Source organism: Brassica rapa, chromosome A02 (assembly GCF_000309985.2).
Source record: "Brassica rapa cultivar Chiifu-401-42 chromosome A02, CAAS_Brap_v3.01, whole genome shotgun sequence".
In the NCBI taxonomy this organism is placed as follows: Eukaryota; Viridiplantae; Streptophyta; class Magnoliopsida; order Brassicales; family Brassicaceae; genus Brassica; species Brassica rapa.
Window position 1 is genome coordinate 1,502,994 of NC_024796.2, and position 22,564 is coordinate 1,525,557.

Below are 22,564 nucleotides of genomic sequence, written 5' to 3' on the forward strand. Positions count from 1 at the left end.
TGCTCTTGAAACGTTCTTGTTCGCAGCTCGCTGGTAATGCTCAACCTTCATGGAGTAGTTCACACACTGCTCAAAACTATGCGAGTTTCTTCAAAGCTTTCGGGTATGTATCTAATAAGATCAACTTATTTCTTAAGTATGAACTCTCAGAACTTAGGAGAAAAGATTGTTTGTATTCACTGAACAAAGTATTACAGAGACGTTAAAGGACTCTCTCTCCCTACTACAACTTTGATCAATCCAATGATGACATAACCAACTACTCTCTCCTCTCTTTTATAGACTCCTAGGATCTCGTGAATGCCCACAAGCGTTCTGCGTTTCCTCAAACGTTTGCGAGTCACGTCAGCACATCCTCGACAGGCCATGTGCTGCAGATCTTCTTGATAACGACCTTTATTCCTTTATTCTTACTCGACTCTACTCGCTAGCCAGCTGTCCTTCTCATCATTTCTCAGATGTTTGTCCTCTTCTCCTATAGTGAAACAGGATCGGCGGTCGTTCTGCTTCGTACGTATCAATACCCGGCCCTTCGAAATTGATCTTGTCCTCAAGGTCAAACTGTGGGAACTGATCTTTCATCACACTAACTTCTTCCCATGTGCAGTCATGAGCCGGCAACCCTTCCCATTGAACTAGCACCTCCTCCTGCTGAGTTTTCTCATTCCTTCTTTTCTTTAATACTGCTGCAGGCTCAGTTTCCAGCACCCCTTCCGACGATAGTTGTGGTGGTATAGCCACAGTCTCCACCAACTCTCCGACCATCTTCTTGAGCTGTGAGACATGGAACGTTGGATGTATTTTGGTACCTTCGGGCAGTTTTAACTTGTAAGCGACACGCCCTACTTTTGCCAACACCTCGAATGGTCCATAGAACCTAGCAGACAGCTTCTCGTTAATGCGTTTGGCTAGAGTGCGCTGTCTGTAAGGACGGATCTTCACCAACACCATATCTCCCACTGTGAATTCAACCTCACGCCTTTTGATGTCTGCCTTTTCCTTCATCAACTGCTGAGAGCGATGGAGTTGCTCCTTAATGCTATCCAACATCCTATCTCGCTCTTTCAACTGTTCTTCCAACTCTGCATTCACCGTAGACCCGTTCTCATACCTTAACAACGTCGGAGGTACTCTTCCATACAGAGCTTGGAACGGCGACATCTGAATCGAAGTGTGATAGGAGGTGTTGTAACTCAGCTCAGCCCACTCCAGAAACTTAGCCCACGTTCTTGGCTTATCCCCTGCGTAACACCTCAGATACGTCTCCATACTTCTGTTGGTTACCTCAGTCTGCCCATCGGTTTGTGGGTGATAAGCGGTACTGAAGCACAGCTTTGACCCTGACAGCTTAAATAACTCCTTCCAGAACGAACTTGTGAAGACCTTGTCTCTATCCGATACTATTGTGCGAGGGAACCCGTGTAGTTTGATGATCCCATGCACAAAGAGTTGAGCGATTTCTGGCGCCGTGAAGGGGTGTTTGATCTTGATGAAATGTGCGTATTTCGTGAAACGATCAACCACCACTAACACTGCGTTGAAACCATCCGATTTTGGAAGTCCTTCCACAAAATCCATCGAGATATCCTCCCACACCTGACCTGGAATCGGCAGCGGTTGAAGCAACCCTCCTGGAGCCAGTGTGGAGTATTTCTGTCTCTGGCAAGTCTGACACGCCGCCACATACCTCCTTATATCCGTCATCATCCCCCTCCAGTAGAACAACTCTCCAATCCTCTTCTGAGTCTTTAACATTCCTCCGTGCCCTGCCATCTTACTGTCATGGTGTTCTTTAAGGATCACCCCCACCAATGGTGAGTCTCTAGGTAGCACTAGTTTCCCCTGCCTCAGTAAACGCCCTTGTACCCAAGAGTAGTCAGGGTGTTTAGAAGGGTCCTCTCTGAGCTCCGTTATTAACTTCTGCAACTCCACATCTTTGTCAACCTCACTGCCAATTTCTTCCAATTGTAAAGCAGTTGACACTGATACCGCATACAACTCCGAGACCTCCGTCTTGCGTGATAAGGCGTCCGCTGCCTTGTTCTCCAGCCCTGGCTTGTAAATTATATCAAACTCGAACCCCAACAGTTTGGTGAGCCAGCGCTGATACTCCATGTTGATCTCTCGCTGCTCCAGCAGGAACTTGAGGCTCTTCTGATCCGTCTTTACTACAAACCTTCGCCCCAATAGGTAGTGTCTCCATTTCTGCACAGCGAACACTATCGCCATGAGCTCCCTCTCATAGACTGATTTGAGCTTCTGGCGAGCAGTCAACGCTTGACTGAAATATGCTATAGGCCGCTGTTGCTGCATCAATACCGCTCCCAACCCTACACCAGACGCGTCTGATTCTACCACAAACAGCTCCTCGAAATTTGGCATCGCCAAGACCGGGACTGGTCATGGCTTCCTTCAACCCCCTGAATGCCTCTGTTGCTTCCTGGTTCCAAAAAAACTGATCCTTCTGTAACAGAGAGGTCAAAGGTCGTGCTATACTCCCATAGCCTAGCACGAATTTCCTGTAGTAGCCGGTGAGACCAAGGAACCCTCTCAACTCTTTCACTACTCTTGGTACTGGCCAGTTAACCATCGCTCGTATCTTTTCTGGATCCGCCGCCACCCCTTGTGCTGAGATCACATAACCCAAATACTCTACCTTCTCACAACCAAAGTGACATTTCTTCCTGTTTGCGTAGAGACGGTTCTTCTCCAGCAGCCCCAATACAATCTCCAAGTGCCTCTCATGCGCCTCCTTTGTCTTGCTGTAGACCAGGATGTCGTCAAAAAAGACCAGGACAAACCGGCGCAAATGAGGTCTGAATACATCATTCATAAGAGACTGGAACGTTGCTGGAGCGTTGGAGAGCCCAAATGGCATGACGAGGAACTCGTAATGTCCGTCGTGCGTGCGGAAAGCTGTTTTTGGAACATCCTCAGACTTTACCAGAATTTGATGGTAGCCTGAGCGGAGGTCGAGCTTCGAGAACACCACGGCGCCATGGAGCTCATCCAAGAGTTGATCGATCATTGGTATTGGGTACTTGTCTGCTATGGTGACTCGATTGAGAGCTCGATAGTCTACGCAAAACCTCCAACTTCCGTCTTTCTTCTTCACCAATAACACCGGACTTGAGAATGGGCTATTGCTTTCCTTTATAATCCCTGCTGCCAGCATCAGACCGATCTGCTTCTCAATCTCCGTCTTCTGTGCTTGAGGATAACGGAATGGTCTGACACTAACGGGACTGGCTCCTGCCTCCAGCAATATAGCGTGCTCCTTCCCTCTTGATGGTGGCAGTCCTGTGGGTTCTTGAAACACCCCAGCGTACTGTCCCAACACGGCCTGCCACTCCTGATCGACGGTCACGGGAAATCCCGTTTCCCCAGCCTGCAATCCTCCAAACTCCACTACAATACCCTCTCCTTCTTCCTCCAACGTTTTCCAAATCGACTTCAAAGACACTCCTGCTGAATGAAGGCTGGGATCTCCCTGTATCAGAACCCACTCCCCAGACAACCTGATTTTCATCCTCTGCAGTTTCCAGTTAACTCGCATTTCACCCAGTGTGTCGAGCCACTGTACTCCCAAAATCACGTCTGCTATACCCAGCTCCAGAGGCAGAAAACTCGTGTGAATGGTACAGTCTTGCAACTTCAACTCTACTCCTGTAATCACCCCTCTCCCTTGCACTTTAACTCCACCAGCCACCATTACCCCGTAGCGTGTTGTGTTCTTCGTTATGAGTCCCATTCGACTAGCCATCTTCTCCGAAATGAAATTGTGAGAGGCGCCGCTGTCGATAAGGACAGTCACCTCCTCTCCTCCCAACTCCCCTTTTAACTTCATCGTGCGAGATGAGGTCAGACCAACAACAGAGCTAATTGAGACCTCTGCCACCACTGCCTCGACTTCGTTCTCCTCCTCATCTAGCAGCTCACACGGCTCTTCGTCGAACACCTCTTCCTTCCCATCGTCGTGCATAATCAACACCGTGAGTTCCGGCTTGGGACACTTGTGGTTCCGGAAGAACTTCTCGTCGCAGCGAAAACAGAGACCGGCCGACCTCCGTTGCTCGATCTCTGCCGGCGTCAGACGGCGAAACGGAGCCTTTACCCTATTGTGATAGGTCGTAGTCTTTCCCGCAACCCCTTTGTCCTTCTGCGGTGACAGGCTTGACGTGTAGTTGGGCTTGGACTTTTGTTGATTAGGCCCATTAAAGCTCAACTTATTAGTCGTCTCGTCACTGCGGTTATTGGGTTTCGGGTTACGGCCTGCTAAACTGGGGTAGGGTTTCGAATCGTCTTCCCCGTTGTCTCCCTCCCATTCTTCCACCTTCCGAGCTAAACTCATCATCTTTTGCAACGTTTTTGGCTCGAACATTCTCACTCCCGCTCGAATGCGTGGTTTTAACCCATTCATGAACGCCATTTCCAACACCGCGTCCGTCAGCTCCGGTGCGTTTGTCGCCAGCGATATAAACTCCCGACAGTAGTCTTTGACAGACCCTTCCTGTCGGAGGCGGAGGAGCCTCTCGCCGGCTGACGTATCTCTCGCCGTCGAGTATTGCTCCAACACCCTCTCCTTCAGCTGACTCCAACTCCGGAATGGGTCTCTATCACGCTCCCAACGATACCACAAAAGTGCGTCTTCAACGAAACACATCTTCACCGCTTTCAGCTTCTGTTCCTCTGTGAACTCACTGATCTCAAAATACTGATCCGCCCTCAGCACCCAGCTATCTGCTTGTTCGCCATCGAACAAGGGTAGCTCAAGCCAGCGGGCCAATCTTTTGTTCCGATAGTCTTCCTCCATCTGACTGGATCCCTGAGAAAACGCTCCCTTCCTCTCTGATCCTTCTTCCTCCACCGAAATCGGTGTCTGATCCAGGACCTGGCCGGCTTTAGTCGTTACCGGTGAAGATCCTTCTCCGACTGATGTTTCTTCTTCCTGATGAGCTTTTCCTTTGGCGGCTTCGAGCGAACGAGCCTTCTCTCTCGCCTGCTCGTTCTTCTCCTGCTCCAACCGGCCAAAGAAAGCGCTCATCTGCTGTTGCATCACCGCCAAGGTCTGCTCCATCGCATCGACCTTGGTCATGCTCTGCTCCAGAAGTGAGATGCGACCCATCTGCTGCTGCATCTGGTCCGCGGTTGATTCTGCCTCGTTTCTCTTTGGTGCCATCGTTTCCCTTAGATCTACGAGCTCTGATACCAAGTTAATAAGATCAACTTATTTCTTAAGTATGAACTCTCAGAACTTAGGAGAAAAGATTGTTTGTATTCACTGAACAAAGTATTACAGAGACGTTAAAGGACTCTCTCTCCCTACTACAACTTTGATCAATCCAATGATGACATAACCAACTACTCTCTCCTCTCTTTTATAGACTCCTAGGATCTCGTGAATGCCCACAAGCGTTCTGCGTTTCCTCAAACGTTTGCGAGTCACGTCAGCACATCCTCGACAGGCCATGTGCTGCAGATCTTCTTGATAACGACCTTTATTCCTTTATTCTTACTCGACTCTACTCGCTAGCCAGCTGTCCTTCTCATCATTTCTCAGATGTTTGTCCTCTTCTCCTATAGTGAAACAGGATCGGCGGTCGTTCTGCTTCGTACGTATCAGTATCCTTTCTTCCATGGGATGCAAAAACGTATAGTCACACTTTGTAGTTGTGCTTTTGACTATGTGTATCTGTTTCCTTATAGATCGTGACCTGGTGTGAATGACATTGTTGGACCCGGTTTGAGAACTACCAACACAAGCAATGCTCTTAGAGAGAGAAAAGAGTAATAAAAGAGAGGAGAAAAGTTTTGTCAAACTCTCATTGTCTTTGAGAAAGTAAGATCTAACTCTTTTTTTTTTTTTTTTGGGATGTTAGGCTTTTGAAGGCTATGTTTTTTTTTTGCTTTCTTTTCTTTGTTCTTAGATCATGTCGAAGGTGTTGAAGTGTTGGACGTAATAAATGTTATTACTCAGCTGCTACGTTTAACTCTTCTCTTACAAGTGTGCTTCATGAGATTTATGTAAAAATCCGCAATCTTATCCATTTTCTTCTGATTAATCTGCAACGTGCAATTAGTTTGATCAAATAATATTAGAGATGGGGTAAAAGGAGAAACAGAGTTGCTTATGTTGACTTGGAGGAAGATTTATCAAACACTCTGAGCTGCTGAGAGGGTTTGCTTTTATAAATATAAGTAGAATGATTGTGTTTGTCTTCTTATAATCACAGAGTATTGTACAAGAGATTAAGGTTTGAACGTTGTAAAATGACGGTTATGCTCGTGAGAGAATCGTCCCTTGCGATAAGGACGAATTGTAATTTGGTTGTTATCAGGTTGTTGAAAGATGAGACAAACGAGAAAAAAACAAAGAACAGACTAAACAGGTGTTACGTTTCACATTGGTTTGGTTGTGGAGCCTTGAAGTTCCTCTATTTAACCGGTCCAACCGGTCCGGTTGACAAAACTCTGAAAAAGGCGCCAACACGCTTGTTACGTAAACGGTAGCCACGTTTTGAGCACTGCATGTGCTAATTTGTCTTCACTGAAATTCGCAGTCTTCTTTCTTCGCACTTGGGCTTAAGCTTCGTGGAACTAATTAATGATTCGCATGCAAGGCTAGTGACACCAAGAAGCAGAGAAAATGAGAAATCTTTACTTTCTAGTCTTATTTCCGTTGAGCATCTTGATTTTGGTTGATGCTTCTTTGCATGTGAAGTATCTTCCTGGTCTTGAAGGTCCTCTTCCTTTTGAGCTCGAGACTGGGTAAAACAAAGTCCATCTCTTCACTCCAATTTGTTATAAAAAAATCCTTAATCTAAGACATGTCTCTTTCTTCTTTGCTGCATGTGGTTTTATATAACAAGGTATGTGAGTGTTGGTGAATCTGGAGATGTTGAGCTCTTTTACTACTTTGTGAAATCAGAGAGAAATCCAGATAAAGATCCTCTCATGATTTGGCTAACTGGTGGGCCTGGATGCAGCTCCATTTGTGGTTTTCTGTTTGCAAATGGTAAACAAATCCTTTTTTTTTTGGGATTTATTGTATTTACCGAGTCCTAACTAACTAGTTTTACTTAGGGATCCCATCTTGAAAATTATATTTTAAGGCTTAATTAAACAAATCTAATTGATATGCATGTCTTCAGTATTAAATAGTTTAATTGCATGTATGGTGTGATTCTCTTATGTTGTAAGGGTTAAGACAAGTGTAATTAATGCATGTGTTCTGTAAAAAATAGTTTAGTTGCATATGTTGTGTGATTTTTATAATGTTTGGAGGGTTAAGACAAGTCTAATTAATGCATGTGTTCTGTGCTAAATAATTTAGTTTATGCATGTGTTGTGTGATTTTTTAATTAATTTTAAATGTTTTTGTCAGGTCCTTTGGCTTTTAAAGGGAATGAGTATAATGGGACACTGCCTCCTTTAGAGCTAACATCTTTTTCTTGGACAAAGGCGAGAGATTAGTTACTAATTTTATAATGCTTTCCTCTGTAATACCAACATCTTGCTTCTAAAGAGAATGTGTAATATGTATACTCAATTTTTTTTTCAGGTGGCTAACATTTTATATTTGGAATCTCCTGCTGGTTCTGGATATTCTTATGCCAAAACTCGGCGTGCTGCTGAGACGAGCGACACCAAACAAATTCACCAAATCGACCAGTTCCTTAGGAGTGTTGAGTGTTCTCTCTTTCTTATACCTTTCTTGATGATTTTGGTTTATTTTCTAAAACTTTTCACTATGTTGTTGCTTGTAGTGGTTTGTGGACCACCCTGAGTTTATATCCAATTCATTTTACGTTGGTGGAGATTCATATTCCGGGAAGATTGTTCCAGGAGTTGTGCAACAGATTTCACTTGGTATTTTTAACTTACCACTCACTTATGCCTCTATGGTAGTTTCTTATATTTTATATCAAATGTTTTAATCACATTACACAATATCAAAACAGGAAATGAAAAAGGTCTCACACCACTCATAAATATTCAGGTAACAAAACTTTAATCTCTCCTTTTTTGGCTTAATACCAATATATTTTTGGATGAGATTTAATATAATTTATATAAACTGAGCAGGGATATGTTCTTGGAAACCCTGCAGTACGTACAAACTTAGAACCAAATCATAGAGTTTCATTTGCGCATCGGATGGGACTTATTTCAGATGAGCTCCATGAGGTATATACTTTTTTCTTCATCATCACCATCATCATTATAATGAAATTCTTGAGACATTTGGTTACAATCTTGTTTACATCACTACTATATGCAGTCACTTGAAAGAAACTGTGGAGGCAAATTCTTTAACGTAGATCCAAGTAATGCAAAATGTTCAAATGGGCTTCTAGCTTATCATCAGGTAAGGGATTATAACTAAAAAAAACACCACATGGGTATCTACATGCATTTTCACAAACTAACTTGTCTCTTTGTTTTTTGAGTCCTTAGTGCATCTCAGAGATATACATAGAGCAGATTTTGTTACCAAACTGCAAAGTAGATTATGTCTTAGCAGACATATCACAAACCTTACCAAATATCAGAACCAGTCGAAGAAGAGAACTCAAGGAGTTTTCAAGAAATGATTCATCATCGTTACCTCCTCCAAGCTGCTTTGTATTAATTCTCTTTTCTTTTCATTTTTGGTTATATTGTATATTCATAGGTTTGTGATTTTTTAACACTTACTGTATTCTCAGACTTATAGGTATTTTCTGTCTGCCTTTTGGGCAAATGATGAAAATGTACGCAGAGCTTTAGGCGTGAAGAAGGTACCTATGTGAACTTTGTTTCTTGTTCTAAATAAAAACTTAACACAACGTTACCAATTAAATGTTAAATGTTATGTAGGGCTTCGGAAAATGGAGTCGATGCAACACTCAAAACATACCATATACATATGATATTCACAATGCCATTCCATATCACGTCAATAATAGCCGTAAAGGCTTCCGCGCTCTCATCTACAGGCAAGATAATACTTCATTCTTTTTTTTTTGAGTCACAAATATTAGTTAAATGTTATTCTTTCTGCATCTTGATCAAGTCACAAGATAAATATTTGCAAATTTTGGGAACAGTGGTGATCATGATATGATGATACCTTTCTCTTCAACTGAAGCATGGATCAAATCTCTCAACTATTCCATTGTTGATGACTGGAGACCTTGGATGATGACTAGCAATCAAGTCGCTGGGTAAAGCCAAAGCCAAAAACATCTGTTTCTAACTCCAATCTCATCAACTTTCTAAATGATCTTTAAACACACTTAAATTGTATCCCTTGTTTTGTAGATATACAAGGACCTATGCAAATAAGATGACATTTGCAACCATCAAGGCAACAAATTCTAAACCCTTTCTGTCTTCTCTAGAGTTTCTGCTGGCAGAATTAAAAATGATATAGTGTTTGATATGTGTAGGGAGGAGGACACACTGCTGAGTATAATCCAGACCAATGCTCACTTATGTTCAAAAGATGGATTGATGGTGAATCTCTCTGAAGTTCCTCACTCACTTCTCTCTCTCTCTGTCAAAAGTTTCATGAGTTGCTTTTGTTTTCGTTTATGGTTATTAAGTCAAAAATTAAAAATAATAATAACCTTTTATTATTTCTCAGTCATCAATGGTGAAAAACAAAATCTCATTTACAAGACAGGAAAAAAAAACAAGAATGATGAAAGGACTCTAGTCTGATAATTATTCTGAGCTCATAATTGAGACACTGCAAGATATCATTTTGTAAAAACTGTTCAGAAAAGTGAAAGGTCTCCAGCATCAACTGATCTCTTCACAAGCTTAGCCCATGATTCATTTGTTTCATGGATTATCTTCAATGCATAGTCCTGTTAAAAAAACACCAAACAAGAACCGTTATAGCTTCTTTCAGTTTCATTACCAAACATGAAGCAGTACCCACAAGACCTTACTTTGTTAGCTGGTTTGTCTCCAAGGCCGAATCTGTTAGCAGGCTTCCCATCTGGGATCTTGTAGTCTTTATGTTGTACGGATAGTATCTGAGCTTTCCTTTTTTAGTGTCTTGTTTAATAGGAGTGGAAGCTTCATCAGTAGCAACCTCCATTTTTGCTTTAGACTCTTTAGGGATTTCAACTATAAAGTTGTAAACTCCATCTCCTAAACTCAACGGTATATCATGCCATGGAGAAACCTATACACAATAAGCATATTCAACCTTTTAACCAAAAAAAAAAACACAAAACAGAGTAACTAATCAAAAGCATCTTCAAACGAAAATTCACTAAAGAAACAATCTTTCATTTGCATAAACCAAACCTAACAACAAGAACATTGATTGCATTGGTCTAATTTTACAATGTGGGAAGATCCCCAGAGCTCAGAGAGTTAAAAAGCTTTAAACTTTAACACAGAGACACAAACACAGAACAGAGTAACGAATCAAAAGCATCTTCTAAAAGAAACAATCTTTCATTTGCATAAACCAAACTTAACCCACAAGAACATTGATTGCATTGGTCTAATTTAACAATGTGGAAGATCCTTCAGAGCTCAGAGAGTTAAAAAGCTTTGAACTTTAACAGAGAGAGAGAGAGAGAGAAAAGGTACCTTCTTTCCAGAGCCATCGAGGAAGAAGACACGATAGTCTAGTGTTTCGGGTTGACCTTCTTCTTTAACCTTGACCTGAGGGTTGTATATGGCACTGCAAGAGAAGGGTCGTTTCGATTTCAACGCTAAAGCTCTTCTGTTGAAGCAGAGAGCGCCGTGTGATGTTTTCGCTGGGAGGAGGAAGGCTCGTTTGGCGAGGAAACACGAGGTGGTTTGAGCTGCAGTCATCATCACTCTTGTGGCCGCCATTACTGTGGAGAAGCGTTTTCACTTTCTTCGGACAAGACGAATCAGTTAACAGATCACGTGGTTTTTATAATACCAAATTTAATGAATAGTATAAATATTAAAATTTTGGAAGAGTTAACACAAAGGTTTCGTGGTGTAGTTGGTTATCACGTCAGTCTAACACACTGAAGGTCTCCAGTTCGAACCTGGACGAAGCCAATCATTTTTCCTTTTTTTTCCCTTCTACACAAACTTGTCACTCTGCAACGATGTTTACTAACTGTACATGTTGTTTTATGTACTTTTTTAGCTAGAAGTTGGAAACACACTTGCTTCCTATAAAGTTTTCGTTCTTAATTATTAATAAAAGTCAAATGAAAATAATATGTTTGATCTCTCAATGTTTTGTGTCCAATCCTAAACTGGCCGGTTTTAAGTAGCTGTTGACATATGTAATGTCGAAACTTCACTTCATCAAAACCCGTGTTTAAGACACCACAGTGTTATACAAACTGATAAAGGAATTTTTACAAAGTTGAAGAAGAAGAAGAAGAAAGCAGGACATGGGCATGATGAGTAAGTAGTAGTGGTACATGATCATATGATTTTAGGAACGAAGAAGATTTTATTTTTTCTCTGTGATTATTCTTGATTTCATTTCCTGATGAAGTCGACACCTTTCTGAATACTTCCAGCTAGTTCTTCTTTTGCTTTCTCCAGACCAACCCTGTAGATTGTCAAAGAAAATTCAAGAAATCAAGATTATAAGACCTCTCTTTGCTCTCTTTTATGAGACAGGTTATATTATTTGAAGAGAGAATGTTTCAGACCTTTCATATTCGTTCAAGGGCCCAAGCTGGAACACTTCCTCTGCTCCTGTACGTCCAAGACGCACTTTGGTTGCAAAGAATGCTAACTCTGTCACCTTTTCTTGCAAAGAACGACACCATTACAAATCAAAACCGTTAAGAGAATGAGAGAAAGAGAGAGATGTATAATTGAATAGCCTTTTCATAATTTACACCTGTGAAGCAACAAAAGAGCATTCAATGACATTCGCATCTCCTCTTAACCCGCGAAGGCAAGCATCTGCAAACTTGGCTGCAGCATATGCCTGTAGTAGTAGTAAAGGTAGTACATTTCCACATATGTTCATGAGATTGTTCAAGAGAAGAACCGAGTTATGATTATGTTTTAAGAAGTAAGCTGGTTTTGCTTTGTACCATTGAAAGTGTTGCAGATCCAGCTCCAGCTTTTGCCTCCACAACTTCTGTTCCACCGTTTTGAATCCGGTTCGTGAGGTACTCAATCTCTGATGGTGTGAAGCTGCTAGGTGGTTTAACCTGAGGCCATTAAAAACATCAATTATCAGAGAAGCTGGTGTAATGAAAATGACCCTATTGATAAGTTACCTGTGACAATAGTGGCAAGATTGTGACTCCAGCATGTCCTCCAACGACTGGTACATCGACTTCTCTTGGATCAAGGCCAAGAACTTCAGCCTGCACAAGATTGGATTAAATCAGAACCGTCTAATAGCATGTGTAACATGCAGGAATCTAAAAATTAAGAATTTTGAAAAAAATATATATAAAATATGGTCTAGTTATATTACTAAATTTAGAGATTATAATTTCAAAAGAAACGTCAAACATATATAGATAAATCTATCAACTCTTAAAACTAATTCACTGCATAGTTAAAAGAAATTTGAACAGTATAAATTATTTGAGACTGGATCAAATCTTGATAATTGCATAAAATTCAATAAAACCAAACTTGAATGATGAATCATAAAAGAAATTATTACCACAAATGTGTTGGCACGAGCAACATCAAGTGTAGTAACACCAAGAAGCTTCTTAGGATCATAAGTTCCAGCTTTCTTGAAAACCTCAGCAGCAATAGCGACAGTAGAGTTCACAGGGTTGCTAATCAAGTTAACTATAGCATTAGGACAGCATTTCGCTACTCCTTCACATAGTGTCTTAACAATCCCAGCATTGATTTTAAAGAGATCATCACGTGTCATCCCTGGTTTCCTCGGCACACCAGCTGGTATGATCACAAGATCCATACCGGTTAGGGCGTCCTCGAGTTGCTTGGCTCCCAAGAATCCTCTAACCTAAAAAAACAATCAAGAATTAGTCATTACTCAAGACATTAGCAAGAAGTCAAAGATGAGAGGTACGTACAACAGCTCCAGTGTCCATATGGCTAACATCAGCAGTGACTCCAGGAGCATTGACAACATCGTAGAGATGAAGTAAAGAGACGAGAGGGTTCATTTTCATTAACAAGGATAGAGACTGTCCTATTCCACCTGCAGCTCCAAGAATGGCTACTTTGAATCCTGGGTTCCCTCCTTTCGCTCTACAGCTTTCTAGTCCCATCACAGAGTTCTTGGCCTCCATCTAATGATTATTCAGACCAGGAAGAAGACAAAAGAACCTTGATGAACCGTAATGCTAATATACAAACCATTGAAGAATCAAATAAGATAACTTGAGTTAGAAGCAGAGGGAAAGAATAAAAACCTGAGGAGTGAAAGAAGGTTGAAGATGAGCTGATATCATAGCAATCCTCTTGTTGGCATCTCCACGGAACTCCATTCTTGTGTTCTCTGTGTTTGCTTTCGTTAGAGAGCTACTAAAGAGTTTTAATTTGTATGTCAGAGAAGTGAGATAACTTTAAAACATGGGGACTATATTGATAGAATATGACATATAAGTATTTGTCTTTTATTTGTTGGAGCCATTCCTTATCACTTTATCTTCTTTGTGTTGCTCTCCTCTCATGACTGTTGCTGTGGCTCTCAAAATTTCCATAAAATAAATTTCAAATGAAGCTATAAAAAGTACTTAAAAATTGTTTAAAAAAACGCATGTTTTATGTTTTCTAAGTATCTTTTACTAGTTAATAATGATAAATTCCAAATTTAAAAAAATAATTGTATTTATTAAAATATTATTGGTAATTATTAGAAACTGGTAAACACAGAAAATAATATTTTTATCATCAAAAACTAATATTTTCGAATTGGTTTGACAATTGAAGAAGCCCACAAAAGGCCCCACGGAATATGGTTTAGACCGGTTTAATTCGGTTCAAATACGGTTTAAGCTTGGGTTTAGTTGACAAAACAAAAGAGCAACATAACCAGTTGCAACACACATATTTACAGCTTTACAGAAGTTTGTTCTGAGCATGTTACACTTACAAAGAGAATGCTCTCAGTTTCCATCAGTGGAAGGTTGTTTCAGGCTACCACCAAGTAAAGACATCATCATCCCACCACCATGAACTCTCTCCTCCGGAATCATAAAGTCAAACATGTTTGTTTCTCCTTCATGTGAACCACTTAGAGATCTCATTGATGAAGGCACAAGAACCTGCATAGGTATCATCATCTTCTGCCTTTTCTCCAACTGTATAGCGCTAACTTCAGACTGAGAATGATCAGAACTAGAACCAACAACAAGACCACTGAACAGCCCCGGTCCAATCAAACCACTCTTGCTTCCACCATCTTCTCTTTTCTCCTTAACACTATTATGCTTAGCACACAAACCACTCTTCCCTCTAGCAAACTTCTCACACTCCCCACCTCCCCAACAACACCTCTTCCCACCACCATGAGCTTTGCACAACTCACCACTCCCTTGAGCACTCTTCCCACACTCACCAACCCTACACCGTTTCCCACCACCGTGCTTAACACAACAATCAGTGCGACCACGAGCACTCTTAGTACACCCTGACACAACACATCTCTTCCCACCACCATGAGCAACGCAGAAGTTAGTCCCACCATGCACACTTTTAGAGCAAATCCCACCTCCTTCAGATTGACAACGCTTCCCACCACCGTGCGCCTTACACAGAGGAGTACTCCCTTCTGCTCCTTTACCACACCCTGAGAATATACAGCGTTTCCCACCTCCATGTGCTTTGCAATAGTTAGTAATCCCTTGAGCTCCTTTATCACAACCTGAAGAAAACTGACAGCGTCTCCCACCGCCGTGAGATATACAAAGACCAGCTTGTCCTTCAGCACTTCGCGCACAGCTTTCTATAACACATCTCTTGCCACCACCGTGTTTTATGCAGAGACCTGATTTGCCACGTGCTGCTTTGTCACACCCCTTGATGAACCCGCAGCGTCTTCCACCACCGTGAGATATGCAGTAATCTGTTTTTCTTTCGGCGCTCTTCGTGCATCCCAAGTGTTCACATCTCTTCCCTCCACCGTGTGTTTTGCAGAAAGTGGTTTTACTACTCTCTGTGCCTTTGTTGCAGCCTGGCTTTTGGCATCTCTCTCCTCCTCCTCCATGGCTGATGCAGAGCCCTGAAGATCCTCTAGCTCCCTTCATACATCCCAAGAAATTGCACTTCTTGGGGTTGTAACTCCTCTGTTGTACAGAGAAGGATGACTCTAGACTCACTTGTGAATGATCCAACAGAAGTGATGGCATGTAACCACCTGATCTCTTTGCAGAAGAAGAACCTTCATCAACAGGAGGAACCACACATTGTCTGCTAGTATATGTAGACGATGAGGGATCAAGTCCGCTGAGAGTGTCTGGAAGACCAAGTTGCAGAAGTGAACCACCTCGTGATGCGAGTTCTTGAGTACCATAACAGTATGAAGCTGATGTTGGACCTAATCCAAGGACCAAGCGGCAGCTATCATCAGTGCAGTTAGAGACATCAGAGCAAAAATGGCTTTGAGAGTCTCCCAGGGAGTTGAGGGTAAGAGAGTTGTCACTCATATTGATGAAAAGGGTGTAGTAGATAGAGAGCTCCCAAAAACTACCACTTAGCACATGACAAGAGATAATAAACATCCGCCACTCACAAAGCCAGATGTGTCTTCCCTGTCCATCTTCAAGAAAGGGAAAGAAGAAACTATTCTGCTAGTCTAATACTATCAGGAGAAAGACATTACTGGTGGGGATGATGAGACCTGAAAGACCTGAAACAAAATCAAGAAAGCATTAAACAAGACGGGTGATGCATGAAGAGCAAAGAACATTGTATAACTGGATGCAGTAACAGGTGAAAATCGGAAGGTGGCATAAGGATACGACCTAAAGAGAAGCACAATCAAGGGCATGTAAGTTCATAGAAGCAAGAAAGCATTTGAAGTGAGGTGCACAAGACTGAAAGTTACATAAGGCAGGGACTAAGGGACACAACCAAATGAATTTTGGATGCAAAATGAAGCCTTAACTAAGTAAAGATAAGATGTAAAAATTTGTACATAGTTCATAGAATGAAATAGATTTAGACAATGGTACTTAATGTCTAAAGCTATCATGTGCTCTCATCCGTCTTCCCAAAAAATCAGAAGAAAAAAAAAGGGTGAAAATCACATGAGAGATGCATCAGGAACTCCTTTTTTTAAATACAACACTTCATTTAGAACCATGATTGAAGATCCAACACACAAGATCCAAAAAATCTGAAGGAAGATTTGTTTTCAGAGGTTTGACTTGGAACTTGGAAGATTGATTATTGGAAGCAGGAGGAAAAAAATAATAATACAAATACTCATACTATCAGCAAGTTTCTGAGATACAGTACAGCCACAAATTCTGATTCATGAACTCTGACCAATCAAATGAATGAACTATTTGAAATCACATAAAAGAAAATCAGAAAGAATGAAGAAGAAGAGAATTGAATACCTGGTGGATCTGAAACTTGACCTCCAGATATAAGACTCAAAGGAAAAAACTAGAGGAAGAAAGAAGAAGAGCCAATAAAATCAAAGAAACAGCCAACACAGGTGAGTCATATAAACAAGAAACTAGATTATTGGCAAATAACAAAATGATAGTGTCAGAATATCACAATACCGTCTACGACCAGTCATGGTTTTTTCTCGAATACCTTAACTACCCCTGGCCCCTGTCAGAAAGAAGGGCTCTGATTGGCCCCTTCAAGTGGAGAAAAATGTTGTATATATACTAAAAGAAAAATGTTGTATTAATCACATAATGTTATCAATGATTCAGGAGAACTTTAACATATATTAACATCAAAGAGTTGCGTATAAGTCTAATAAAAATACATCAATGTGATCAGCGTTTGCATTTGAAGAATCAAACACTAAAAAAAAATGTCTTATTCTTATTTGACTTAAGAATTCTATATATGATAATCCATCACGCTTACGCTTCTTACTTCTTCACTTTGGTATCATCCAAAACACCAACAAGGCATTTCTCAAGCAATATATCATAACTCACCCAAGCGTGGTACTTGTTGAACAACAACGTCCCATCTCTCCCAACAGCTTTCATCAGCATATCAACACCTCCGGGATGAAAATTCATATAAGGGGTTATGTTGTATACGCGTCCTTTCAACACAGTCCACATGGAGTCTCCCGTCTTGTTGTGCTTCTTCACTTCATCCATCGATATAAGCCTCCTGTTCGACTCCCCCTTTAGGCCTGCAACAACAACATCATGTATTGTAATAAACCACATCAAAAATGTGCATTTAGGGGAAAACAAAGAAGAAGAGAAAGGTTTACCTGCGAGATCGGGATGTGTTCTTGTGAGTTTGAGCCAGTCCATTTGGCTGTAACCCTTTTCGAAGGGGACTTTGGTGCGTGTTATAGGCTTTCTAGCTTTGATAATCTCAGATGATGATTCGTTGGAGGGTTTTGATGAAGAGGAAGAGTCAGTCACGGTGAAGGACAAAGAACCAACTGTTTTTTCCTTGGGGGGAGCTTTAGACAGAGGGTTGTTGCGTTGAGGATGTAATGAATCTTTAAGGGTGATAGAGTCTACACGTGATGCGAGATCTTTTGCCTCTAGAGATACTTCACTATCTGATGGCACAACCTTTTAAAACAGGACAAAACCAAAGAACCAAACATCATAAAGTCTTAAACTTTAATGTTTTATAAGCTATTAAATTCTGAAGAGAAGAGTGTAAACTCACACTTGAGAATGTGAAGTCATCATCCTTGGAAGAATCCATCTTGAGCTTTAAAAAAAACAGAGCTTTGAGCTATAATTTTCAGAAACAGTTGGTATCAGTTAGATTATAAAACATCTAAAGCACTCTCTGGGTTTAGAAGAAGATCTAAACAAGGAGGACTCGTCCAATTTGACATAACAGAGTGTAAAGATGACGACTTTAGAGATTCATTAGCTTAGAGATTCTCACACACAAACAAAATGAAGAAAAAGGGTAATCAGATGTATGGTGAATAATCATAATCTAAAAGAGAATTGAAATACCTGGTGTGATCTGAGAGAGTGGAGATCGTTTCGGGATCCTGAAACAGAGAATCGAAGGGGGAAACAGAGGAGAGTTCTATTGGCAATTGATGAGAATGGACGGACGAGTCATGTTCTTCTTGCCCTGGAGGCTGGATGAATTTTGACTCGGTTCAATTCGGTTTAGGATCAGATAAGCTAATTAAAATTGGTTTGTTCTGGTTCCATTAATTCGGTTTAGAAATAACAGTAGTTACATCACCTTGTGCGTTTTGACTTCATTCAATAATTTGACTAGGCCGGACGTTCCGATATTTTTGGTTCGGGTTCGGATGTCACTCAAGTTCGATATATTTGGATCTAATTAGATATTGGAAAATTTTTGGTTTGAGTTTAATCAAATTTTTTCAAATTCAGATTGATTCGGATCTTAACTAAAATACCAGTAAAATACATATAATTTTCGAGTCTATAGCACTGGTTAAATCTAAGTCGAGTCCAGTTATTTAGAAAAAAAAATCTAAAATATCTAGATTCCATTAAAAATTAATCCAAATCAGTCATATTTCTCTAAAATTTTGCAAAATAGCCAAAAATAAATTATTAATAAATTAAATTAAATATTTTTAAACTATAAATTTGACACTTAAAGTTTTATATTATATGAAACTGTACATAACACTATTCATCAAATGTAACGTATGTAAGAGTGTGTAATGAAACCATGTATCCGCCTAATCGTTCATCGTATATTTCAAAGAGTGAAGAGTTACACAGCATGCATTTACAATCAAAGTCTTACGATCAATCCTGTTTATTTTCCTTGGACCACCAAGATCCCACAAGCCCTTTGTACCGAGCGTACGACAGTACAATCACAAACAAGGCTGCGCAAAATGTCCCTGTCAGGCTAACCACCTGCCAATTGATCAAAAAATAAACGTAAGAAATAGAATCTTTGCGCTTGCTTGCGCGATTCTTTCTGAAAATGTGTTCCGTACCCATTTGAAAACGTATCCATGTTCGTCGTTCCATGTGTATGGAATGTTCATGCCAAATATTCCCGCGATCATAGAGTACATTGATATGCAAACAGTTCCAGAGCTTAGCATAAGCTCTAACTGCAGATATTATATGGTTACAGTTAATTTAATTAGACACATAAAGAGACTCAATCTATTATCAATTCATATGTATTCACTCACCTGAATGAGTTGATTTCGATGATTGTCTAGCTGCAAAAAAAACAATGATTATAGTTTACATTAACCAGTGAGATGAGATACAATTTAATAACATCCTTAGGTAAGTAAATAGGTTTTCATTTTGGTTACCTGGATGTTAATGTAATCCTCTGTGTCATCAATATACTCACGTAGCTGCATCATGTTTCAATTATACTTTCTAAGCCAGAAATATCAAAAAGATTCACAACTATTTTTTAAAAAAAATAAGAGGGCCAAGGTGATACAGTACCGCGGTTAATTTGTTCAAAGTGCTGTCGATTTGCATGAAGTAAGCCTGTTAAAACAAAATCAAATTAATGCTTGTTTTATAGATGAAAGCAGATATGTAGACACCATTCATGCAACAAACAAACCTCTAGCAACATTTCAAGTTCTTCAACATCGTTTTCATCGTCCCCACGAACCGACACTAAACTCATTCTACTTGCTCTTGAAATCTTGGAACCTATTGTTGGTGACGTAGGATACCAAAGAGGTTCATCAGAAACACTAACCGATGAAGATACACCAGCAAGCTTCCTTGAAAGATAGATATCAGCCATATCATCGTCATCATCCAACAATTGTTCCAGCTCATCCCTTACCTACAAACAAGTGATGAGGGAGCTTTAATTCTTCTCTAGTCTACATATAAATACTCATTGTAAAAAAAAAAAAAAACTCAGAGACTTAAAGTAGACATACGAAGCAACACCAGATGAGTGTATGACTCACTTTAAGAAAATGTTAATTCTCATGAGGCTTAAATCATAAACATAGACTCTGTTTCCTAGTGATACCTTTTGGACTCGAGCTGTTAATCGTGTCATGGCACTTTTCAGTTTACGAACCCTTTCCAAGTTACGGCTACTTATCTATAAAATGAAAAATTGTGCTCATTGTCAGACGTAGTTAGAAAATAGATAACTGATGGCAATAAATAACCACTAAAAAGAGCCCAAAGTTATTTACCTTCGAGGTTAGTTCATCCAAAGCAGGATAAGCAGAAGTCTCTAGTTCTGTTGTCCTTGCAGCTAGTAAGCTGCAAATAGCTTCCAAAACCACCTCTAGCGCCCGAAATTCAAACGGTGATTCTAAAAAGTAATAACAATCATACATTTAGTTCCACATGTGACAAAGAGTGAGTGGTTCTTATGTAGGCTCTAGGCATCAAAAAAGAAAATCAAGACTACCATCTTCTTCACCCGCTTCAGCATCTCCTTGAACCACAGGCAAGCGTCTCTGAAACTCCTCCAAGACAGGAATAAGATTTTCATCTGACGAATCACGAATCAGAACCTGTGTCATTAATTTTAATTAATAACCAAACCAGTCCCATCATTACATAAAAGGAGAGAAACTGTTACAACTATCACTTAAGGATCCCCATAAGGATACGTATGTTTTAGAAGATCACCCAAACACTAAAGTAACTAGTTTGTTTAAAAAGTTCACTGCTGGTGTTTGCGTCAAATTTAGACACAAGGCAGTAAAAAAGAAGTGAAAAGTAAACTGAGAGTCACTGACCTCTTGAGCAGTGATAATGGCCTTGATATGCTGCACCGGACGGTCCGGACCCAAAAACAAAACATATGAAACAATGAAACATAACATAAACTTTAAAAAATTTAAGAGAAAACAAGAAGTTGCCAAGACCAACCTCTAAGTTGAGAACAATGGCTCTCTCTCGACCAAGAATAGCAGACGGGTAAGAAAGGTTCGGGTCTAGGATCCGGAGATCGCGAGCATGGATCTGAACACGGTGCATGATCGCGTATTTGTCTTCGTCAAGCACCGTTCTTTGCCCCGTGGTGTCTATGGATATCCAACTGCGAGATGACTTAGTTGTCTTCCTCTTCACCGTGACAACTGTCGACGGATCCACCGTAACCGGTTCTCCGTCAGGCGACATCTCTGATTCAACTCCTCAACTACTAAAAAGTCAACGCTACAACAAATGATAACCAATAGCAAAAAGTAATAATAGTAGTTTCCTCGAAAGTCGTGACCGTTAGTGTTATGTTATTCCGAACGTTACTAAATCGACGGCGGCGCGTGAGTGAGAACATGAACATGAATAGACAAGACAACCCAATGTTACTTCTTTTTAAGTGCTCATATATATTAACTGCTCATTCACAGAAGATGTTTGAGAAAAATTGTTATATTGTGATTGGTTCATAATTTAATTTTTTTTATTTAAAAACAATAATATCAAAACTAAACAAAATTCATTGCCAAACAACTTAGACTTGTAAAAAGTAACAATTCCATATTGTATTCTTTATTTTTCGAATTTAAGACTGCAGCTAATCTCAGCGAGAGTTGCTCAAATAAAATCAGATCACGAAGAGAAAATCTTTTTCTTTACTACCATTAACGATGTTCGGGCTCAATAACGCCAAGTCAACTGTCACAGCGTATATGAAACTTTTCTAAGAAGAATCCTTAGTTCGTTGAGAAGCGTAACAAGAAACAAAGCCCTTTCTCAAACGCAAATTCGTAAGTAAGCTTCTTTTTATCCTCAAATAAAATCAGATCACGAAGAGAAAATCTTTTTCTTTACTACCATTAACGATGTTCGGGCTCAATAACGCCAAGTCAACTGTCACAGCGTATATGAAACTTTTCTAAGAAGAATCCTTAGTTCGTTGAGAAGCGTAACAAGAAACAAAGCCCTTTCTCAAACGCAAATTCGTAAGTAAGCTTCTTTTTATCCTCTATGTATTTCTTTTGTAGTTTGTAGCTTCTTTTTATGACAAAGAAAGTGGTTAATTGATTATGGTAGTGGAGAGTAAATGGTATTTGCAACAGTTGAGAATTTTCGCTTTAGGATCTTGATTACACCTTGTATCTGATGGTAACTGATTGTTTAGAGTTAATGTTTTTAACATTCCTGGTTTAGTAAATGGTCGTCGGAATGTAGAAGACAAAGAGGAGAAGAAGATAGAACAGCCACATAAGAAGAGGAAAAAGTATAATCATTTCATTCAAATAGTTCCCCAAATCTGTTTTGAGTTTGTAAGTGAGTTCTGCTCCAATTCCCTTTATATTTCACTGAAATCATATCTTTGATTTACATTTTTTTTCGCATGTTTTCAGATGTCTAGAAGGTGATGATTCAGATAGTGATGGATATTTGGTTGAGGTATTATTCAGACACAATGCAACGTAAAGTACTCTCAGAATCTGTTTTAAGCTCTTGCTCTGACCTAGCCACTAGAAGAAAAAAAATTTAAGATTGTTACATGATTGTGTACGAGCAGGAGATGGAGATGA

At 40.1% G+C, this 22,564-nt stretch overlaps 7 protein-coding genes and 1 non-coding gene across 9 annotated transcripts; 2 read left to right on the forward strand and 6 right to left on the reverse strand.

The window, feature by feature from the left end:
• Positions 1 to 2,239: 2,239 nt before the first annotated feature.
• Positions 2,240 to 5,179, reverse strand: LOC117131702. Its single transcript, XM_033283938.1, has one exon. The coding sequence runs from the start codon at positions 5,177 to 5,179 to the stop codon at positions 2,240 to 2,242; it is 2,940 nt and encodes a 979-aa protein (XP_033139829.1).
• A 409-nt stretch (positions 5,180 to 5,588) lies between these two features.
• Positions 5,589 to 9,659, forward strand: LOC103850371 (serine carboxypeptidase-like 19). The gene is made up of 14 exons (XM_009127115.3): positions 5,589 to 6,768; positions 6,870 to 7,015; positions 7,385 to 7,461; positions 7,562 to 7,684; positions 7,767 to 7,869; positions 7,962 to 7,999; positions 8,086 to 8,187; positions 8,282 to 8,368; positions 8,458 to 8,625; positions 8,709 to 8,780; positions 8,860 to 8,978; positions 9,090 to 9,206; positions 9,304 to 9,349; positions 9,432 to 9,659. Exons 1-14 carry the CDS (start codon positions 6,647 to 6,649, stop codon positions 9,510 to 9,512), a joined length of 1,401 nt encoding a protein of 466 aa, XP_009125363.1. The 5' UTR covers positions 5,589 to 6,646; the 3' UTR covers positions 9,513 to 9,659.
• On the reverse strand, positions 9,600 to 11,061 carry LOC103850367 (soluble inorganic pyrophosphatase 6, chloroplastic). The gene is made up of 3 exons (XM_009127108.3): positions 10,594 to 11,061; positions 9,939 to 10,177; positions 9,600 to 9,854 (listed from the first exon to the last, which is right to left on the reverse strand). Exons 1-3 carry the CDS (start codon positions 10,840 to 10,842, stop codon positions 9,842 to 9,844), a joined length of 501 nt encoding a protein of 166 aa, XP_009125356.1. The 5' UTR covers positions 10,843 to 11,061; the 3' UTR covers positions 9,600 to 9,841.
• TRNAV-AAC lies at positions 10,967 to 11,040 on the forward strand. Its single transcript has one exon. It is a non-coding gene; the product is annotated as a tRNA-Val (tRNA).
• Positions 11,062 to 11,258: 197 nt separating the features above from the next.
• LOC103850366 (malate dehydrogenase 2, glyoxysomal) lies at positions 11,259 to 13,629 on the reverse strand. The gene is made up of 8 exons (XM_009127107.3): positions 13,359 to 13,629; positions 13,017 to 13,235; positions 12,632 to 12,946; positions 12,234 to 12,323; positions 12,045 to 12,164; positions 11,846 to 11,935; positions 11,652 to 11,746; positions 11,259 to 11,548 (listed from the first exon to the last, which is right to left on the reverse strand). Exons 1-8 carry the CDS (start codon positions 13,431 to 13,433, stop codon positions 11,476 to 11,478), a joined length of 1,077 nt encoding a protein of 358 aa, XP_009125355.1. The 5' UTR covers positions 13,434 to 13,629; the 3' UTR covers positions 11,259 to 11,475.
• Positions 13,630 to 13,825: 196 nt separating this feature from the next.
• LOC103850365 (probable WRKY transcription factor 19) lies at positions 13,826 to 16,756 on the reverse strand. Its single transcript, XM_009127106.3, has 2 exons — positions 16,512 to 16,756; positions 13,826 to 15,796 (listed from the first exon to the last, which is right to left on the reverse strand). Exon 2 carries the CDS (start codon positions 15,666 to 15,668, stop codon positions 14,055 to 14,057), a length of 1,614 nt encoding a protein of 537 aa, XP_009125354.1. The 5' UTR covers positions 15,669 to 15,796; positions 16,512 to 16,756; the 3' UTR covers positions 13,826 to 14,054.
• A 68-nt stretch (positions 16,757 to 16,824) lies between these two features.
• Positions 16,825 to 18,270, reverse strand: LOC103850362 (cytochrome b5 domain-containing protein RLF). Of its 2 annotated transcripts, none has more exons than XM_009127105.3 (4): positions 18,081 to 18,270; positions 17,779 to 17,823; positions 17,366 to 17,678; positions 16,825 to 17,281 (listed from the first exon to the last, which is right to left on the reverse strand). In XM_009127105.3, the coding sequence occupies exons 2-4, from the start codon at positions 17,815 to 17,817 to the stop codon at positions 17,007 to 17,009; spliced, it is 627 nt and encodes a 208-aa protein (XP_009125353.1). In that variant the 5' UTR covers positions 17,818 to 17,823; positions 18,081 to 18,270; the 3' UTR covers positions 16,825 to 17,006. The 2 variants fall into 2 exon arrangements, with proteins under 2 accessions (XP_009125353.1, XP_009125352.1); XM_009127104.3 differs by having other exon boundaries at positions 17,779 to 17,847; positions 18,081 to 18,251.
• A 427-nt stretch (positions 18,271 to 18,697) lies between these two features.
• Positions 18,698 to 22,451, reverse strand: LOC103850361 (magnesium transporter MRS2-7). The gene is made up of 11 exons (XM_009127103.3): positions 20,946 to 22,451; positions 20,813 to 20,842; positions 20,479 to 20,584; positions 20,258 to 20,379; positions 20,086 to 20,160; positions 19,660 to 19,890; positions 19,536 to 19,580; positions 19,394 to 19,438; positions 19,265 to 19,294; positions 19,061 to 19,180; positions 18,698 to 18,977 (listed from the first exon to the last, which is right to left on the reverse strand). The coding sequence occupies exons 1-11, from the start codon at positions 21,195 to 21,197 to the stop codon at positions 18,864 to 18,866; spliced, it is 1,170 nt and encodes a 389-aa protein (XP_009125351.1). The 5' UTR covers positions 21,198 to 22,451; the 3' UTR covers positions 18,698 to 18,863.
• Between the last annotated feature and the right edge of the window lie 113 nt (positions 22,452 to 22,564).

Coding starts and splice junctions, on each gene's coding strand:
- LOC103850366 (XM_009127107.3), bottom strand. CDS start 13,433: ATGGAGTTCCGTGGAGATGCCAACAAGAGGATTGCTATGATATCAGCT. Junction 13,236..13,358: donor AACCTTCTTTCACTCCTCAG/GTTTTTATTCTT, acceptor AATAATCATTAG/ATGGAGGCCAAGAACTCTGT. Junction 12,324..12,631: donor CTCGTGCCAACACATTTGTG/GTAATAATTTCT, acceptor AATCTTGTGCAG/GCTGAAGTTCTTGGCCTTGA.
- LOC103850367 (XM_009127108.3), bottom strand. CDS start 10,842: ATGGCGGCCACAAGAGTGATGATGACTGCAGCTCAAACCACCTCGTGT. Junction 10,178..10,593: donor TCGATGGCTCTGGAAAGAAG/GTACCTTTTCTC, acceptor TATTGTGTATAG/GTTTCTCCATGGCATGATAT.
- LOC117131702 (XM_033283938.1), bottom strand. CDS start 5,179: ATGGCACCAAAGAGAAACGAGGCAGAATCAACCGCGGACCAGATGCAG.
- LOC103850371 (XM_009127115.3), top strand. CDS start 6,647: ATGAGAAATCTTTACTTTCTAGTCTTATTTCCGTTGAGCATCTTGATT. Junction 7,016..7,384: donor TGGTTTTCTGTTTGCAAATG/GTAAACAAATCC, acceptor TGTTTTTGTCAG/GTCCTTTGGCTTTTAAAGGG. Junction 7,462..7,561: donor CATCTTTTTCTTGGACAAAG/GCGAGAGATTAG, acceptor TTTTTTTTTCAG/GTGGCTAACATTTTATATTT.
- LOC103850361 (XM_009127103.3), bottom strand. CDS start 21,197: ATGTCGCCTGACGGAGAACCGGTTACGGTGGATCCGTCGACAGTTGTC. Junction 20,843..20,945: donor CCATTGTTCTCAACTTAGAG/GTTGGTCTTGGC, acceptor CGTCCGGTGCAG/CATATCAAGGCCATTATCAC. Junction 19,439..19,535: donor CTTTGAACAAATTAACCGCG/GTACTGTATCAC, acceptor AACATGATGCAG/CTACGTGAGTATATTGATGA.
- LOC103850362 (XM_009127105.3), bottom strand. CDS start 17,817: ATGGATTCTTCCAAGGATGATGACTTCACATTCTCAAGT. Junction 17,679..17,778: donor ATGACTTCACATTCTCAAGT/GTGAGTTTACAC, acceptor CTGTTTTAAAAG/GTTGTGCCATCAGATAGTGA. Junction 17,282..17,365: donor AACACATCCCGATCTCGCAG/GTAAACCTTTCT, acceptor TTGTTGTTGCAG/GCCTAAAGGGGGAGTCGAAC.
- LOC103850365 (XM_009127106.3), bottom strand. CDS start 15,668: ATGTTTATTATCTCTTGTCATGTGCTAAGTGGTAGTTTTTGGGAGCTC.